The 20,267-nt window shown below is 51.1% G+C and overlaps 1 protein-coding gene across 7 annotated transcripts in view; it reads left to right on the forward strand.

Moving 5' to 3' along the window:
- The window catches only part of CSNK1D (casein kinase 1 delta), a 37,802-nt gene that overhangs the window by 15,346 nt on the left and 2,189 nt on the right, over window positions 1–20,267 (forward strand). For 4 of the 7 annotated variants that reach the window (XM_059878079.1, XM_059878077.1, XM_059878076.1 and 1 more), the window contains 7 exons: window positions 7,955–8,103; window positions 8,373–8,601; window positions 8,932–9,102; window positions 9,559–9,707; window positions 11,613–11,784; window positions 12,318–12,457; window positions 14,810–15,432. In XM_059878079.1, the coding sequence (XP_059734062.1) occupies window positions 7,955–8,103; window positions 8,373–8,601; window positions 8,932–9,102; window positions 9,559–9,707; window positions 11,613–11,784; window positions 12,318–12,457; window positions 14,810–14,956 (1,157 nt within the window). In that variant the 3' untranslated portion in view covers window positions 14,957–15,432. 7 annotated transcript variants of the gene reach the window in all.

The following is a 20,267-nucleotide window of genomic DNA, read 5'->3' on the forward strand; positions in this document are numbered from 1 at the left end:
AGGGAAGGTAAAAAGACAGTCTTTTTAAAAATTCTATCAAGTAGTATAAAATACTTAGGAAAAACCTAAGCGAGGAGGGTGAAAGACATATGCTGAGAACGATTGAATGCTGATAAAGGAAATTGAAGATGAGTTAAAGAAATGGAAAGATATACCGTGCTTTTGGATTGGAAGAATGAATAGTGTTTAAATGGCCATACTACTTAAAGCAATCTACAGAGTGGATGTGACCCCTATCAAATTACCCATGACATGCTTCACAGAACCAGAACAAATAGTGCTGAAATTTATGTGACACATGGAAGAGGGGAGAATTCACACATCCACAATGTTCTGCATACCCACACACACAATCCTAAGATTTATATGACACATGGAAGGGGGAGAATTCATGAGTCCAGAATTCTCTACACATACACACACACACAGTCCTAAAATTTATATGACGCATGGAAGAGGGGCAAGTTCATGAGTCCACAATGCTCTACACACAGAGAATTCATGAGTCTACAGTGCTCTATACACAGGCGGCAGGTGTGAAGTTAAGCTCTACAGAGGGGCAGAAGGAACAATCAAATGGAAACTCGCCACTTTGTGGACACTGTTTTGTTACTTGATTGGTTTAAAGGGTAACTGGATGGATACAAACATATCAGGTTGGTACAAAAGTAAATTACTGCCGTCTGTGAATTTTAAAACATTTTAACTAGGCTCAAAGACATCTTTATTGATCAAAACAGGAACCATTACAATGAACACATTGTTGCAAACAAGAAATAAGTTTGTTTATTCAAATCTGTAGCATAAAAATCTGTGCTTCAGGATTGGACCAACTTTTAGAAAGCATTTTCTGCCTCTTGCTGGTTGTGGAAGCATTTTGCTTGCAAAAGAATGTTGTTGAGATGCTTGAAGAAGTGGTAGTTGGTTGACCAGAGATCAGGTGAATATGGTGGGTGAGGCAAAACTTTGCAGCCCAATTTGTTCAACTTTTGGAGAATTGGACCCATTCTGTTGACCAACACAGCCACTGCAATTTTCAGTGCATCTCATCGATTTGCTGAGCATACTTCTCAGATGTAATGGTTTCACTGGGATTCAGAAAGTTGTAGTGGATTAGACGGGCAGCAGACCACCAAATAGTGACCATGACTTTTTTTGGGGGGTGCAATTTTGGCTTTGGGAAGTGCTCTGGAACTTCCATTTCTTCTCAGTCCAACCACTGGGCTAGTTAGTTGTCGCTAGTTGTGGTATAAAATCCACTTTGCATTGCATGTCATAATCTGATTGAGAATGGTTCATTGTTATGTAGAGTAAGAGAAGGTGACACTTCAGAGCGACAATTTTTTTTAATTTTCTGTCAGCTCTTGAGGCACCTACTTGGCAAGCCTTTCCACCTTTCCTATTTGCTTCAAATGCCAAACAACCATAGAATGGTTGACATTGAGTTCTTTGGCAGTTTCTCGTGTACTTTTAAGAGGATCAGCTTCGATGATGATCTGAGTTTGTTGTTGTCAACTTCTGATGGCCAACCACTACGCTTATCTTGAAGGCTCTCATCTCCTTTGCAAAACTTCGCATACATTCATTAGCAGTTCCTGGGTCAAATGTGATGATGTTGCAAGTTGTCTCTGCTGCTTTCCGACCTATTTTGAACTCAAATAAGATTGCTTGAATTTGCTTTTTGTCTAGCATCATTTCCATGGTCTAAAACAAATGTAAAATAAATAGCAAGTAATACATTAGCAAAAAAACATAAAGTGAGAAATGCACATTAAAATGATGTGTAGTATAACCACATTGAAGAATGTATTCCAATATTAAACAGCAAAGTTCAGCGATGCAAAACCACAGTTACTTTTACACCAACCTGATACAAGTTCAAGTATTGACACTGCCCTCAAAGCTTCATCCACAGATTACTTTTTTTTCCCTCACAGATTCAGTTCAGTTCAGTCACTCAGTTGTGTCCAACTCTTTGCGACACCATGAATCACAGCACGCCAGGCCTCACTGTCCATCACCAACTCCCGGAGTTCACTCAAACTCACGTCCATTGAGTTGATGATGCCATCCAGCCATCTCATCCTCTGTTGTCCCTTTCTCCTCCTGCCCCCCAGTCCCTCCCAGCATCAGGGTCTTTTCCAATGAGTCAACTCTTCGCATGAGGTGGCCAAAGTATTGGAGTTTCAGCTTCAGCATCAGTTGCAGATTATGTATTAATAATAAAAAGGAGAATTCCCTGGTGGTCCCCTGGTTAAGACTCTGCGCTTTCACTGCCTAGGACCCAGGTCCAGACCCTGGTGAGGGAACTAAGATCCCACATGCCCTGAAGCACAGCCAAAATAACTTACAAAGAAAAAGTAATTTTTGTTGGAGAAATCTGGCAGATTTCCATCTGTCAGGTGATGAGAACCAGCAATCAGGCAAATCCAAAATTGAGGACCATTCAATATTGACCTGAACTCTTCAAAAATTTCTCTTTGATGGAAGGTTAAAAAACTGTTCTAGACTTAACCATGGTGACTACATGGCAGTGCATGGTCCTAGGTTGTACCCTAGGCGGGGAACTTCTGTGAAGGAGATTACTGGGGCAGGCGGTTGGGCCAGTGTGAATGTGGACTCTGTCTGCGCTGCGTCACATGTGCCACCTGCAGTGCTGTGCCACCCACACTCCAGCTGCAGAAAGACCCTCGGGCACCGGATTCTGACGTCAGTGGAGGAGGTGTAATGGTCAGTGAGCGAGGCCTTGTGAACACACGTGGCCAAGGTTGCTGAAAGTCCTGCCTCCCCTCACCCCAAAATCCACTTCAGATGGCTCAGGTGACTTTAGCGTGAAAAGAAAACTAAAACATTCTGGTTTATTTTTTTTTTAATCAGCATTATTGAGAGGAATCAAACTGCATGTGTTTTGAGTGTGGTGATTTGAGAATTTTACCACGAGTGTCCTCTCAAGAAACCATTGCCATAATCAAGGTGACAAACATATCCGTTGCTCTTCAAAGTTTGTTGGGTCCCTTTGTGCTTCCTCTACCCCCGCCTTTTGTCATCTGCTTTTGTCGCTATGGGCTGGTTTGCATTTTCTAGAGCTTCCTGTGCAAGGAGTAGTACTGTGTGTCCTTTCTTTTGAGAATGTGTGTGTGTGTCATGGTTACTCCTTTTTATTGCTGAAAATTATTCCCTTGGATGCCTAGTTTCTTTATCCCTGCACCTGTTCACGGGCACTTGGATTTGTTCCAGGTGTCAGGCACTCCAAACAAAGCTGCTGTGAACTTTCGTGTAGATATGGACATTCTTATCCTTTTACTTCTGGGTAAGTGACTAGGAATGAAATGGCTGAACCAAAAGTAGTGAATGTTTTTTCTCTTTGAAGAAACTGCCAGACCGCTTGTACTTATGTTCCCACCAGCAGCATACAAGGGCTTTGTTGGTTCGTATCTTTCAAATAACTTGTTTGTTTCACCTAAATTACTGAATGTATTGGCATAAAGCTATTTATATTGCCCCATGTTTGTGCGTGCTCAATTGCTCAGTCATTTCTGACTCTTTGTGACCCCACGGACTGTAGCTCCCCAGGCTCCTCTGTCCGTGGGGGGTTTTCAAAACCCTGGCAAGAATACTAGAGTGGGTTGTCATCTCCTCTTCCAGGAGATCTTCCCAACCCAAGGATTGAACCCACGTCTCCTGTGTCTCCTGCATTGCAGGTGGAATCTTTACCATTGAGCCGCCTGGGAAGCCTGAATCTAGTGATGTTGTCTCTCGTTCCTGCGTGTTTTGTTGTGTTTTTCATTTTGTTTTGTTTTTGGTTGTACCATGCAGCTTGTGAGATCTTAGGTCCCGGACCGGGGATAGAACCTGGCCCCTCAACAGTGAAAGCACAGAGTGCTAACCAGTGAGCCTCCAGGGACGTCCCTCGTTGTTGCTGTTGGTAATTTGTGTCTTCTCTGGTTTTTCCCGAATCAGTCTCATTAGAGATTTATCAACAATCTGCTCAAAGGGCCAGCTTTGGTCTCAGTCATTTTCTCTTGTTTCTCAGTTTTCTGTTTCATTAGTTTCTGCTGTGATCTTTTATTTCACTTCTGACTGCTTAGGGTTTAACTGTTTTCTTAAGGTGGAAGCTGAGATCATTGATGTGTTTTCTATAGTATAGGCACTTAGTGGCTATAAAGTTTTCGCCTACCATAGCAACATTTCAAATCCTGATGAGTTTTCTTTTTCCTGTAGTTCAAAATGCTAATTCCCCTTTTGATTTCTTTCTTGATCCATAAATTATTTTGAACTGTATTATTTAGCTTCCAGATATTTGAGGATTTTTTTCCATAGAACTGTTATTTCTTTTTTTTTTTTTTGGCATCAACTATTTATTAGTAGTTACAAACCAAATTTATTCCTTACCAATATCTCTACATGAAAAACCTTCATGTAATAAATTTTTAGTGCCCAGAAGATAGAAATAAATGGAACCATAACAGTATAGCACAAGGAAAAAAAGATACGCATACTCTGGTTCATTAAATGAGACTTGTCCTGTTAACAGCATACTTTTAACATCGGAATAATCTTTTATATTCAAATATTATAGGGTTTCATACAATCTAACAGTGTTATGCACACTAAGTTGTAATTTCAATACACTTTCTCTTTTAATAAATGTGCAGAGAACTGGATCAATTTTCCACTCAATGAATTTTTCTTATATAGATGAGAGAGAGATAAGTATGGATTAAACAACAACAAGGGCTATTTGTCTTTTGAATTACATTGATATGTTGTAAGAGTTTATTTGGCAATGATTTTCCTAATGTACGTTCATGAAGTAATAATGTGAATTATTGGGATATATAGACAATTTTCACTCTACCTGCTGCTGCTGCTGCTAAGTTGCTTCAGTCGTGTCCGACTGTGTGACCCCATAGACAGCAGCCCACCAGGCTCCCCCGTCCCTGGGATTCTCCAGGCAAGAACACTGGAGTGGGTTGCCATTTCCTTCTCCAATGCGTGAAAGTGAAAAGTGAAAGTGAAGTCGCTCATTTGTGTCCGACTGTTAGTGACCCCACGGACTGCAGCCTACCAGGCTCCTCCATCCATGGGCTGTTCCAGGCAAGAGTGCTGGAGTGGGGTGCCATTGCCTTCTCCATGTTATTTATTTCTAAATGAATTCCACTGTTTTCTGAGAAAATATGTTGTATAACTTGAATCCTTGTAACTTTATTGAAGCTTGTTTTCTGACAAGAATGTGATGTATCTTGATAAATGCCCTATGATACCTGGGGGAAAAAAAGCTTGTTCTGCTGCTGTGAGGGGTGATTGACATCTCTAGTCAGGTTGTGGATTTGTCTCTCTCCTTGTATTGCTTCATGTATTTTGAAGCTCTGTTGTTAGCTGTGTGAACACTTAGAATATATGTTTTCTTGATCAGTTGATGCCTTTATCACTGTGAGATGACTGATAATATCCCTGGAAACACTCTTCTGCACAAGTCTACCATGTCTGATGCTGACACAGCCCTTCTCGTCTGATGTTGGTGTGGTGCACAGTCCTCCTTGTGACCTAGTTAGACCTGAGGAGTGTTTGGTGTGGATCCTTTCTTTTCCATCTAATCTGAGAAAGTGTGCCTTCCCTGTGGTGTTTACATTCAGTGTGATTAATGACAGGATTGGCTTTGCTGTTATTTTTGTGCCATCTGGTCTTTGCTTCAGTTTCCTTCCTTTTTAACCTTATTTTGAATTAAATTTTTTGTGGGTTTTTTTTTTTTAACATTTCTAAATGATTTTTCTTGTGATGGCCTCCTCTGTTGAATTTTTTCACTATCTTTGTGGTGTCACAATGGTGGTTCAGTTAGGGTCTGTCATCGCCAACAGGATGCAGAGAAACCTGACCTCGTGGACTGCTGCTTGCTTGCCTGTGTGATAGTGTCGTGTGTTTTATTTGCATGTTGTAAACGCTGCAGTGCGTTGTTATTTTTGTTTAAGCAGTCATGTCTTAATTTTTTTTTTTTTGCTGCTCTGGGTCTGTGTTGCTTTGCGTGGGCTTTCTCTAGTCGAGGTGAGCAGGAGCTACTCTTCATTGCCTTGCGTGGGCTTCTCATTGTGGTGCTTCTCTTGTCGTGGAGCACAGGCTCTAAGCATACGGGCATCAGTAGCGGTTACAGAATTCTGGGCTCAGTAGTTACGGCGCAGGGTTCCAGGGCACTTGAGCTTCAGGAGTTGTGGCGTATATGCTCAGGAGTTGCGACTCCGGGCCCTGGAGCCATGGGCTCAATGGTTGTGGCACGCGGGCTTAGTTGCTTTATGGCAGGTGGAACCTTCCTGGAGCAGGGATAGAACCTGTGTCCCCTGCATTGGCAGGCAGATTCTTAACCACTGTGCTACCAAGGAAGTCCCATAAACAGTCATACTTTTTAAATTTAAATAATTTTTATGTACTCATGTTGTTTCCAGTGCTTTTCATTCCTTCTGTAGCCCCACACTTCGATGTGGCATCGCTTGCTTCCTGCCTGAAGGACATCCTGTAACGTGTCACAGTGCTGGTGATTGATTCATCACCCTTTTATATCTGAAAATATCTTCATTTTGTCTCTGCTGAGGTTTTTTCGGCAGATTGTCAGTTCTTTTCTCAGTTCTTGGAAGATGTTTCTCCACTCTGCTTTTTCCTCTGGCTGCTTTCAAGGTGTTCTGTTTATCACTAGTGAGCATTTGGACTGTCGCGTATGTCAGTGTTGCGTTCTTTATGGTTCTTGTGCTTGGAGCCTATTGAGCTTCTGTGTTCATGGTAGGCCACAAGCTTTTGTCACATTATGCCTTATAACCTATGGACTTTGTTAAGTTTGTTCTCATGTCACGTGTAAAATGTATTTTTTAAATATTTAATTGTAAAAATGAAAAGTTGCCCTGTTGATATCAAAATCAAAAGTATTTAGCATCTTATAGTGCCAGAAAGGAATGCAGTACTCAAACAGCCTGCAGGGATGGGGTGTTAGAGGGCCCCAGGAGCTGCTCGCTGAGAAGCATGCAAGGCCAGGATGCTTGGAGCAACAGAATAAGTGATACAGTGCTGGAGTACAGACCAAAATGTGACACAGACACTCGTGGGCTCATACTAATGGGAAAAATAGTGAAAAAGTGAGAAGACACACATCTGTGTGGAAGCATTCCAAGTCGTATATATATGAATGCTCTGCCCTCTGGGAAGGGGGCCCAAAACCCCTCTTAAGTGTGGGCCACGTGTGGTGACATCTCCACAGGGAGAACGGCATGGGTAGGGGAAGAAAGAGAAACTCCCCAGTGGAGACACACGACAGATACACCTCAGCCAGGTGACCAAGGGTACAGCCATGGTGAGGAGTCATACTGCAGCACAGCCCTGGCGGGACATGATGAGAAGGGCACATGATGAGAAGGGCACTTCCCCTCTGTGGTCTTCCTCTCCAAACCCACAAGCCCAGACTAATAACGAGAAAAACATCAGAGAGGCCAGCAGAGGGGACAGTCTGTGCATCACTGTCCAGCCCTCCTCCAAACTGTCAGGGTCATTCAGACCACGAAAGTCTGAGAGACCCTCCTGGCCAAGAGCAGCTGAAGGAGACATGACGACTACTCGTCATGTGATCTTGGGACACGTCCTGGAGCAGCCAGAGGGCATGAGGTTAAACCTGAGGAAGCCTGAGTAGTATACACTTCAGTTAATGACAGCGTATCAGCATTGGGTCATTAGCTGTGACACCTTTCCCACACTGGTGCAGGATGTCAGTCGTAGGGAGACTGGGACCCGGTTGTGGGAGCCAGCGGGGCTCTTCTGCCTGAGCCCCTCACCCCACCCCCACTGTGAAATTGGCCTTCCAGCCTCTCCGCATGTCACTTCTCACTGCTCCTGCCCAGCCGCCCCCCATCAGCATCACAGGCACTGGCATCCTCAGTGCAGATGCACGGGAGGGGGACTGACGCACTCTCTCTTGCAGTGGGCATCCCCACCATCCGGTGGTGTGGGGCTGAGGGGGACTACAACGTCATGGTGATGGAACTGTTGGGACCCAGCCTGGAAGACCTCTTCAACTTTTGCTCTAGGAAGTTCAGTCTCAAAACCGTCCTACTCCTTGCTGACCAAATGGTAAGACTTCATTTTTCTCCACTGAAGGGCAGCCCACATGCTAAGCACAGGCTTGGTTTGATTCATCAATCTGATGAGGCCTTCAGGGTTGTTTGCTTCCTTTTTGTGCTATGCGTGCATACGGAGAAAACAGAAGCTTGTTAACTGTGCAAGAGATAGTGACCTGTGGAGGGAAGTGGGTGTTTGCAAGTGGGCCAGGGTTCCCTTGGTTCCTTCTGCCAGGCTGCAGCCTTGGGTTCAACCTGTCACCCCTGCTTCTCCACCTGCAGATTAGTCGTATTGAATACATACACTCGAAGAACTTCATCCACCGAGATGTGAAGCCGGACAACTTCCTCATGGGGCTGGGTAAGAAGGGCAACCTGGTCTACATCATTGACTTCGGGCTGGCTAAGAAGTACCGGGACGCCCGCACCCACCAGCACATCCCCTACCGCGAGAACAAGAACCTCACTGGGACGGCGCGGTATGCTTCCATCAACACACACCTTGGCATCGGTGAGCCCTCCCGCCCTGGCTATCCTGCAGCCTCTTGGGGGCCCTGAGGGTTGGTTGTGGCACATTGGGTATGGAGGCTGGCATCAAACCTTCATAGCAAAGGCTGGCATCTGGGCCTGCAGACCTTGTGAGGCATGGGGGACAGCATGTGCTGGGGCTTCCTAATGGGTGGCAGTGCATCTCCTAACAGCACAGCAGCATTGCTTCTGCAGAAGCAAAGACTCCAAGTGTCCTTCTCTGAGGCTCTGAGTTTATCCCCAGGCAGCATCTCTGGGGTGTTGCTGTGCATACTCAGGCATGCTGCCCTGACCTGCTCTCCTCTCTATCCAGAACAATCTCGAAGGGATGACCTGGAGTCTCTGGGCTATGTGCTCATGTACTTCAACCTGGGCTCACTGCCCTGGCAGGGCCTGAAGGCTGCTACCAAGAGGCAGAAGTATGAGAGGATCAGTGAGAAGAAGATGTCCACTCCCATCGAGGTGTTGTGCAAAGGCTACCCTTGTGAGTGTCCGGCGGACAGTGGGCCAGCTGTAGTTCTGTGGGAGGGCAGGGGCCTGTGAGGTCTGGAAGGACCAGGGAAGTCCCCCAGAGGCTGGCTGTCCAAAGCCCCCTCAGCGTCCTGCAGAGTTAGGGAGCTGAGCTAACTCAGGTGACCTGCCCTTCGAGTGGCCACAGCCTCTGTCCCTAGTGCTTCTCTGCCTTCCTGAGCCATAACTCAGGGAGTTTTCCTTTTGTTTTTGTGAGACTTTTCCTGGGGTAAATGTCTCAGGTAAAACTGTTATGCTCTGTGGTGCTCAGTCTTATCCTCTTTCCTCAAAGCATGCCTGATGTATCAGGCTCCAGCTTTCACAGCCTCTCTCTGTGGCTGTGGGTGGTCAAGGGTTCTGTGGACAGACACCATTCTGGCTCTTAGTCAGGAATACTGCTGGTTACCTCTGAGTCTTCTGGTGTTTACAGCTGAATTCGCCACGTACCTAAATTTCTGCCGTTCCTTGCGTTTTGACGATAAGCCTGACTACTCATACCTGAGACAGCTCTTCAGGAACTTGTTCCATCGCCAGGGTTTCTCCTATGACTACGTGTTCGACTGGAACATGCTCAAATTTGTAAGTGTGCCCCCAGCTCACTGACCACTCAGCGTGGAAGGGGCTTGCCTATCATCAGAAGGCTGCCAGCAGCTGCCATCCCTTTCTGGGAGCTGTACGGGGTTGGGGCTTCAGGAGGCATGGCTGCCACATGGGGAGCACAAGGGGTTCTGAGAAGCAAAATGCCAGAGGGCAAGCCAAGGAGGCGCCTCAGTGCCATGACGGAGTCCCCAGTGCAGGTCTGCCCAGACCAGGGCTCTCATTTGAACTCTGCAGTCCTTGGGATGTTGTGACTGCACTGGTCTGTGAATTCCTTGTCAAGGGGATGTGACTCCCACCGGGTGGGGTGAAGACTTTCCCCTCCTCCCCTCACCTGGCCGTGCCGAGGCCCAGCCTCCCAGGGGTTGAATGGCCTGGGAGGTGCTGTGTGTTAGGTCTCCGTTTGGCCTTGTGAGGAGCTAGACTTAACATTTGATTTCCTTTGTCACCCAGTTTGTTCATTAAGTATGAGCCTGTGTTTGTGTGCATGCGCATTGTCAGGACTCGGGGTGGGATAGGATGGGAGCTTGGACTTCAATTTGTTTCCTCTAAAACAGGCCACCTGTCTCTGAGTTTGTTGTAGAAGTTTGTTTAATCTTTGACACTACAGCCAGAATCCCCGTTTTTTGTTTTAATTTGCACTTCCTCTTTCATTAAAAATGTGTTCTATGAGCTTAAAACAAAAATTGGCATGTTTCTAAGGTAACAAAATCTGATGGAGGAACAGAACCTCCTCCTCAGAGTGCAAAACAGGAACCCTTATCCCGTGGCCTCATGGGTGCATGGGTGCTCACACAGACCAGGTCGGGGCAGATAACTGCAGCCTCCTCAAGCTGGGGCCAGCCCACAGAGCCGGCCTGCCCTGGACCTGGCCCGTGCCATCCTGCCAGACCTCTTTATTAGGATGGCCTTCGAAGGACAACCTTTGGGGGTGGTGTTGCAGGTTCCTTGGAGTCTGCACATCAGGGTGCACTTCCTGTCAGAGTTACTGTAACAAATTTTTTGTTCTTACATCGTCACCCCTCACAGGGATTCGGCAAACCTCTTGTATAAAAGGCCAGACAATAAATGGTTTTCTCTCTGCCATCTGTATGGCATTGTGACCGCTCAACTCTGTGTTGTGTGTAACTGGAGAGCCGCCAAAGCAGTGCGTCAGTGAGCAGGCATGACTGTGCCAAGAAAACTATTTGCACGAATGAGTGTGGCTGCATTTGGCCCATGGGCTGCAGTTTGCAGACTCTTGACTTACGGCGCTGGTGTTTAGGACATAAGCTCTCCTAGGACAGGTACCCTGGCGTCACCACTTAAAATCCAGTGTCCCTGTGCTTCTGGTTTGATACTCACTGAAAGTGTCGACTAACTGTTCTGGGAGCAGCTAGTTTAGCTGAGGTGGTGCCCACTGCCTCGCCACCCGGGACGAGCCTGGCTGCCAGCCTCGTCTCATGCGCACCAGCAGGACATGGGCCCGAGCCAGGTGTCTGGGCTCTGGTTGGACCCTTCAGCTGATCTGCCTGTCACATGGGCGCCTTCCCCCGGCTGTCGCCACGTTGGGCCACCTCTGACCTAGGCTGGTTCCTGTCCCCACGTGAATAATTGCAGAGAAGAGGGCCGCCAGGTGCTGTTGATGGTTGGGTTCTGAGGAGTGAGAATGCAACTGGGTGGAGATTTCCTCTGCTGGGAAAGGAGACAAGCCCGGTTCCGCTCCCCCTCGGTCGTGGGACGGGTCAAGTGTGCCCCTGGAGGGAGGAACGCCTGACTTGTCAGAGGCTGCAGACTTCAGGGGGACTGTTGCACATGCCCCCGTGTTTTTTCGAGTGGTGGCCAAGGGCCTCAGGTACTTTTTTACCAAACCAGTTCAGTTCTGGTGTCGCCCTCTTTCCTCCATAGGGAGCCAGCCGGGCAGCTGACGATGCTGAGCGGGAACGCCGGGACCGAGAGGAGCGGTTGAGACACTCCCGAAATCCAGCCACCCGCGGCCTCCCTTCCACGGCCTCGGGCCGGCTGAGGGGGACACAGGAGGTGGCTCCTCCCACCCCCCTCACCCCTACCTCACACACTGGTGAGTGGTTCCCGCGCTGTAGGCAGCAGGGTTCTATTTTGTGTGTCGCTTGCTCTGGACACTCCAGTGTGTGACCTCATGGGGTCTGGGCGGTGTGCCTCGTGGGTGAAGCGTGCGCGTCCTCGTTCTGTTCGTTTCTTACTCCGAAATTAGACACGCCGGGGAACCACCTGGGATAGTGCCTTCCAGAATATCTATTTCTCAGAAGTGGGCCTGTTGAAGGATTGTGTTCCCTGTGAGCTCTGTTGCTTTGCCTCTTGGTCTCATGACACAACATTTAGCCTCTTCCTTGCCTGTTGAGACAGGCAGTGTAGGCAGAGGCCCCAGCCAGCCTCCACTAGACTCCTTGTGCTTTACTCCCGGGGATCAGCCCGTGGTGCCGGCCTACCCTTAGGGTGCGGTAAGCTGTCCTGTGCCTGAAACTGAGGCAGCTGAGGGTGCTTGGTAGACATGGTTTTCAGGGAGAGACCCTGTGCTGGAGTGTGGGGTTGCATTCCGAGGCCTCACGCTTGCCCTGTCTCCCTCTCCTCCAGCGAACACCTCTCCTAGGCCCGTGTCCGGCATGGAAAGAGAGCGGAAAGTGAGTATGCGGCTGCACCGCGGTGCCCCGGTCAACATCTCCTCATCCGACCTCACGGGCCGGCAAGATACCTCCCGCATGTCCACCTCACAGGTACGCGCCCCGTGGGCCAGCACCTGAGCTTGCCCAGGCCGGGTGCTGCGGGCCTCTGACTTCATGTTTGGTCTGGTCTTAATGGGCTCCAAACAAAGTGAGGTCATAGTTTCATAGTCATTCCTTCTTTCCTTCCTTCCCTTTCTTCCCATATTGGGGTGTTTTAACTGATGGGGTAACGTTGTACCCCTTGATGCAGCTTGGCCCCTTGGTTGAGAGCCTCCTTGATGAGCTGTGTGGGGTGAGGGCTCTACACCCCTCCCCTCAGGCTGTGCTAGGCTGGGACGTGCCACGGGGCCTTGTCTCTCCTGCTGCCCTCCACGTGGCTCCCAGCCCCCGGGCAGCCTTGGAGCCTTGGCCATCTTCCCTGTGCAGGCTGGTGCTTCTAGCCTGCTCACACCATTTGTTGTGGGCACATCCAGCCTTGGAGACTCTGTCCTCGATCTTGTTGACCAGGTGTTCCCCCAGAAGAGTGCCGGGGGCGCGGGGGGTGGCAGGGGTGGCATATTGCCGGCCATCACTGTTTAGTTTATGGGCAGAGGCCTTCTAGAGCCCAGCGCTTGGCAGTGTGCTTTGGGGCGAGGGTTCCTGTCTTCTGGTGCCCCTTCTGATGTTTGTCTTCTGTCTGGCAAGGCAAGTGTGCTCAGAGGTGCAGGGCCTGATCCCAGGCCCCTTTCCCCCCATGTCCTCTTCCCACTGTGGCTTTCCTTGCTGTCCTTCTGTGCTTGCTACCGTGCCTCCCTCAGCAGAGCAGCTCTTTGCCCACATGCGGACATTTTTCCTCAAGTCGCTTCAGGGTCTCCTCCTGAAGTCAGGGCACTAGGGGCGTACGGGTCAGGAACAACTGACGTGGACCATTTCTCCTGCTTCAGCCAGTGTCCTGTGGGGACTGGGACTACCCCCTGGTGTCTACTCAGTGGGTAGGTGGCGGGTTGAGGAATGTCCGAAGCCCAGGTCCCGGCCACGTGCTGGGGCAGCGGCCCTGTGCTTCACCACTATGCCTCACGTTTACACTTTGCGTCCTGCCCTCCTCGTGCTTTCTGGGCTGTGGGCGTACAATGTTGGTGAATTTGGTGGGTCGAGCATTTTGTGAGAACTCCCAGAACCTCAGTCCTGTGGCATCCAGCCGGTCTTGTGGCAAAGGAACAAGGTGTGCCCAGGCACACTTTAATCAAGTGAAATAATGTTTCTGCCAAATTTACTAGTAATTTACTAGCAAGTCTATTAGAAATGGGTTTTTCTTATATGGTAACTTTCTCTAAGAGACTGAAGATGCGGGTAGTTCAAATTGTGTGGCTCAGTGGGTCAGTAATGAGATTGGGCCTCTTAGGGCTCCCAGCCCCACAATCGTCCTCTGTCACCACAGGGCACAGAAGGGGCTTAACAGGTTTCTTCCCACAACCCCTGGAATGCATGAGCTAGCAGTTGGGAGCAGGTCCCTGGAGGTGTTCACCATGCCTGGCCAGGAGGGCCTGGTAGAGGACTCCAGAACACCTCAGCTAGCAAGGACTGAGGAAGGGGCAGGCTAACTTCTTTTTTAACACAAGAAAATGTGTTTTGCTTTGAGGATCATTGAGGAAAGTGGAAGAGGCTGAGAGTCCTGAGAGTGCCAGGCAGTTATGGGTTTTAATCCAGCCTCTTCACCACCTTGTGTCCATCTTCATTCAGCCCATGACCCCTGAACGTGGACAACACACAGCTTCAGGACCTTTCCTGTAAAGTCTTTCCATCACAATTGCATGTCTTCGCCCTCTGGTTCTCTCTGCTTTCCCTTCAAAGAAACGGGCCTGAACACTGGGGTGGGGGGGGCCGGTCTCTGAAGAGATTCAATTTGTGTGTGTCCCTTCCAAAAGAAGCACTCTAGTTACCCTGGGAGTTTCCTTATGATCTTCATGTTGAGGGCAGCTGGACAGCTCTCTCCTTCAGGTTTTCCTGATCATCCCCCAGGTGCTCTTCCTTAAGAGACTCTGAAAGACTGCTGTCCACCAAGGGTGTGATCAGAGTTGCTCCAGCTTTTATGACTGGCCTCCATTCACACCCCCCACCCCCCGAACCCCCGCCAAAAGATGCAATCAGGAATAGGGCCAGTGACACAGTGATCCAGGGGGCAGCGCCACATGTGCACAGACCGCGGCCTCTTCTTACCAGCTTCCTCTTCCACAAGGGGAGGTTGCATCCTGCATCCGTGTACCCAGGCCAAGGAGGTAGCTCATCGTCAGCATACAAGTGCCTGGAGTCCCCCTGCCTGCTTGGGGGACGGCCCTGCCGACCCTCTCCAGCTGGGGGTGGGAGGACGTGACATACAGGTCCCTTGCCCTAGCCACCACTCCTCACCCCCTTGTCCTTCTCCAGGGACTGCAGTCCCCGTATCCCCGACCCCAGCCTGCGAATCTGGCCTCTGTTGCTGGAGTGTCATGGAGACTGAAAGGCTTCTGGTGGCTGAACCTGTGTGTGATGTTTCTCTTTGTGAGAAGTGTCTTCTTCATCCAGTGCTGTTAATAGAACATAATACTGACCCGTGGTGCCAGTTTTTCCTTCAGGTGGGCTAGCTTGTTTTAATTCTGGCTCCAAGTGAGGTCCGCAGCCCTGTCCTTCTCCGTATGTCAGTCCTTGTGTCACGGGGAGGTGGTGTCCTCTCCACCTCCCGAGCACAAGCCTCAGGAGCCCCTGATGCCAAGACCCTGTGGAGGGGCTGCTGTCTGGGCATCCAGTTCTCTTACTGCTTGAGGAGTTGGGAAGGATCTCCCTCATTGGCCTCCCTGATGGATCCATCCTCGAGGAGCAGCGGCCACATGTCCAGGGGCCACTCTGGAAAGGTGGGACCCAGTTCCTTGTGTGGTCCCGGGATCCCCTCGAGCAGTCCCAGCCAGGGGTCCTGGACCTGGTTGAGGCAAGGCAGCACTTGTGGAAACAGGAGGGCCTTACGTGCTGGTCCAGCCAGTGGAACCCTTACCAACAGCTGTCTTTTCCCCCCACCTCAGAATAGCATTCCTTTCGAACATCACGGCAAGTAGCTGCACGTCTCCCCGTCGGAAGGCAGCACTGGGTGAGTGTGCTCACGGCGGGGCTCCTCGGCAGGCGCCGGGCCGGGTGGGAGCTGCCGCCCACTCGCCGGCCTGAGGGAGCACGCAGGGGGTCGGGCTTGCATGCCAGGTGCCCCAGGTAGAGCCAGGGCCCGGCCCAGGTCGTCTCCTTACATGGATTCCAGAGCAGCTACAGTGGGCTGTGCAGTTACAGTGGGCTGTGCAGTCTGGGGTGACCCCAGAATCCTTTCTGTTGGCCTTTGGCCCTCGCCGTGGTCTCTAGTCAGGAGCTGGCATGGGGAGCAGGAGCCCGGTCTCGGCTCCATTGGCCCCAGAAGGCTCGGGGCCTTGTGGCCCCAGGTTGGTCGCCGGACGTGTATTGTATTTTGCTGGCTGTGGGGGGCCGCGCTTGGTGGGGGCTCTTGCGCTCTCGCTGCGTGAGACACTCCTGATGGTCTCTGCTGTCCTGGCTTTGTCGTCTCTCTTCCTTTAGCATTGATTTCTGTCCTCGTTTGCTTTTCTTTTTGAACTTGGTCTCTGCCCAGCATCTTGTCCACGCTGTCGTCTGTATTAACCCATCAGCCACAGCCGCCTGCTCCCTGCCATTGGTGCATGGCTGGGCCTCCCAAGCCCAGCTCCCCTCTCGGTGGCAACTCTTGTGGCTCCTCCCAGCTGAGGGCTTGCAGCTTCTGTCCACTCGGCACCGCAGGGCAGACCGGCTGTAGTTGTAACGTGACTGCACTCTTTGGGGACATCTTGATGGGAAGTGCTTTTCACGTCTTCCCCCAAGTGGAGTCCCGGTGCCCACTCGGGGCCTGGTCCTTTATTTCGGAACACCAGGCTACTCTCTAGGAAGGGGGCGCTGGGCATCTCTTGCCCGCTTGGACTCCGTCCGGTCTGACTGATCATGAGCTCACGGCTCCGCGGCCTCCTTGCCTGCATGGCTCTTCTTCCTTCCCCGTCTTCCTGTCACTCTTTCTGCTGCACGTGTCCTGGCCTCAAGGGACCTTCCAGAGCGGCTGGGGGCACATGTCCAAAGGGCTAGGCGGCATCTGTCCTTCCTCCTCCCCGGGCGCTGTCACTGGTGTTTTGTGCTCAAGCCTGACCGGCTCCACTCCTCTGGCCTCACGCTGACCTTCTCCTGTGCTTTGGCTCCGACAGATTCCCGGTCGGGTGGCGTCCAGTGGTCTGCAGTCTGTCGTGCACCGATGAGAACTCTCCTTTTTGCTGAGGGCAGACAATGCATGGCTGATCTACTCTGTTACTAGTGACACGCCCCCGGTCTAGAACCGAAATGTTAACACCGGGAGCTCTCCAGGCCACCCACCCAGCGACGCCCATGGGGGAAACAAAACACAAACCCAACCGGACAGACTCCAAGCGCTGCCATCGCCGGGGCTGCACTGAGCCCCCATGAACTCGGTTCTAGCGGGGCTGGGAAGAAAGCAGTGAGACGGTTGCAGAGAGAATCAAACTCCCATCCAAGAGCCTTTCAGTCCCCTCCGTGGTGGCGCACCCGTGTCCCTGCCGAGTCTACTGTAACTACCGATCTTCTACTTGGTTAAGACAGTTTTGTATCATTTTGCTAAAAATTATTGGCTTAAATCTGTGTAAAGAAATCTGTCTTTTTATTGTTTCTTTCATGTCTGTTTTTGCGGTCTTAAAGATGCTGACTTAAAGAATTCTGAAGCAGGTGCTGGTGTGGAGTTTGTGTAGGAGCGAGGCAGGGAGCAGAGCACACGTGGGTTTCTGTGGTCTGCGTCTCGTGGTTTGTTATGTGGTCCACTGTGGAGAAGGGATTTTCTCATCAGAAATTCTATCACGTATATACGCGTGTGTAAGTAACGTGTGTGTCCGTGTGCCGTGTGTCTCGTGACTTCATTAATCTAGTTTTGGCTGTCACGCTCCCTTCCCCACTGTAAACTGAAATGCCTGCTCACTGCAGACCCGCTGGGATTCTTGAATCATCAGGGCAGTTAGAAAGTGCTGGCCACACGCACAGGCGCAGCGGGTGCTTCCCGACAGAGCAGCCCATGGATCTGACCTTCCCAGACACAACGAGAAGGAAGCCGAGCCTGAAGACTGCAGAAGCCACGGCTTCGCGTCATGTTGCTGATCCCTCGGGAGAGGATTTCAAGCAGAGACTTGGGCTCCTCCGTGGAGTCATGTTTGGTTATGTTGGTGGTGGTTGCCCCAGTGCTTTCGAACTTGGGAGATTTTCTAAATAGGCTGTTGATACTACCAGTGCAGGTTGGCCCCCAGTCTGGGTTAACATCTCTGCTCAAAACCAAGGGCTGTGGTGTCCACCCTGTGTGCCAGCATTGCCCAGAAAGGCCAGCGGGCCCAAGGGAATCCACTCTGAAGTGCCAAGAAACAAGTGACTCTGACGACCTGAGGTCCAGGAGAGTGAAAGATAACACGCTTTTGTGACCTTCCCTGAGACATAGTGACCCCACAGAGGCCAAGAGGCAGAGCAGGGCCGAGTCTCCCCAGAAAGACCCTCCGGGGCAACCAGGCTCCAGGTGGGTTCCTGAGACACCCTCCCTCGCTTTGCAGCAGCAGCAACAGAAGCACCAGCTGGTAGTGGCGGCCGGTAGACAGGAGCCTCCGTCTCTGGAAGTGAGGTGCAATATATATGTTCATAGGTACTTCCACATTTCTCCCCGTCATTGCCCTGCAGTGCATTCTGTTTAGAAACAGGCACTGGTAGGAAGCTAGGGACCTGAAAGGTGTCCATGTCTGTGTTTTCCCTTCCTGCCCCCAAAGTCCCAGCACAGGGACACTGGTCCTAGGATGCCCCAACTGCTGTGTTGATGGCACAGAATGCAGCTGGTTGCTTCTTTCTGAATCCTGAGCTGGCTACTCTGTAAGTGTTTCAGGGTATGGACACTTGGCCAGGTGGGGCTGTGTTTCTGGGAGTGTAAAGGGAGCTCGGGTTGGTTGGAGTGAGTTGGGGGCTTTCATCGTGGCCCAGTGCCTTCCTCAGAGGTGGGCGTCCCCCTCCTGGAGAGCTGTTAGCAGCTGCGGCCCCGATGTTCTGCATCCAGGTTTTCACCTGAAATTGCCAGATGGCATTTTAGAAGTGGACTCCAACCCCGAGTCCTCAGCAGTGTGGTTGTGGACAGTTGTGTCCCCCCCGCCCCCCCGTATTTAACTCCCCATCCTGACTTGCAGGAAACATAGTTGGAATGTCTGTATCAACCTGTGTATCAGCGGCCAGTCTCTGAACTGCGCTTTTGTATGACCACTGTATTTGTGTCCTTAACCACCATGTAAATAATAAATTCATGACGACTTCTGCCTTTCTTCCCTGCCCCTGCCATGTGGTCTTTATTTCATCAGTTTTGAGTTTTGATTTGTGTAGATTAACTTTGTGAAACTAATTTTCTGAGACTGGGCATTCGTGTCTGTCCTTTGGAAGCCTGTTGATGTACTTTTGTAAGCTGATCAGGAGCAGGTGGGATGAGCCTCTGGGCTGTGGCGGGGATGTGGCTGAGCTGCTGCCGGTGTGGGCCGTGCGCACACGCCAGTCTCCTGCTTTAACCACCTCTGTGGGAAGGGCGTGCTGCCACTCACCTTGTGTTCTCTGGGGAGTGAAGAGCATGGTGTTTGGCCCGTAGCCTTGTTCCTACTGCCCGTGGAGGGTGCTCATGGTACCCATGAAAGGGCTCCCAGGGGGGCCCCTGCTGGGACCCAGGGGCTTGGGCCCAGCAGTCACCATCCCAGTGTAAGCACCAGTCTGCATCCCTCACGCCCCAGGGGCTGTCCCTTCTAGGCAGGCAGTGTTGGAAGAGGGCATCGTCTCTCCAGCTGTTGGGCTCATGGCCTCCGCTTCCCCCTGCCCCTGGAGTTGTTGGAGACCAGGACACCCCTACTAGCCCTGGGAGCTCCAGGCAGAGCCGAGTGAGAAGGTGTGGCCCCGCAGGAAAGTCCCTCCCTGTTGAACTGGGACCACAGATGTGTTCCCATAGATGTGTGGTAACTAAGCACCTTCTGGTCCACACCCACTTGTCCTGAGCGGAGTATGCCAGCTTTGCGTGTACTCCAGGGAAATTAGTGACGCCACCCGCATGCATGGTAAACGGGTGGGGCAGGTGGATCTCCCAGCTGCCACTGGTTTGTGTTTACTGCTCACAAGCCAGGTGTGCCAGGCTTGTGCCAGGTGGTCCCTGAGGATGTGAAAGAGCCTGAGCTCTTCTTTATGGGTTCCCCCTCCTCCCCTAAGCCTGCTGACACTTGGACTCAGCTGAAATGGTGATGAGGTGAACCCTGAACCACCTCTTGTTCTCCTGCCAGGAGGGAGGTCACAGGCAGAACAGGGACCCTGGCCCCTTTCACTCAGAGTCTGCCTGCCCTGTTCTCCAGCCCCCTCACCACCTCTGTCTTCCCAACATGGAGAACTCTACCCCCTGACCTGCCTGACAGGCTCCATGCTCGGGAGAGCAAGCTCTGGGTCCAAGCCGCCACCTGCCACCTGCCCCCAGGCCCTGTCGCCTCTGAATGGGGTGCTTGGAGCTCCTCCTAGGGACCATGCCCACCCCCACTGGCTGGGAGCTATGAAAGCAGCACACCCCTTGGCACCGCTGTTTGCAAGAGTGTTTAGGGTTACAGGGGAGTGTCCTTTGGGGGGAACCTTGAGGGGGCCCTGCAGGTCTAGGGAGCCGCCTCCCAGACTGCCATTGGCAGAACCCTTGGGCAGTCACTGGCAGCAGGGGCTGCCTTCCTGCCAGGCTTTCCCAGTGGGGGCCTGCACGTGTGTGCCAGGGTGTTCTCCACACAGGATGGCA

Source organism: Bos taurus, chromosome 19, assembly GCF_002263795.3.
Source record: "Bos taurus isolate L1 Dominette 01449 registration number 42190680 breed Hereford chromosome 19, ARS-UCD2.0, whole genome shotgun sequence".
In the NCBI taxonomy this organism is placed as follows: domain Eukaryota; kingdom Metazoa; phylum Chordata; class Mammalia; order Artiodactyla; family Bovidae; genus Bos; species Bos taurus.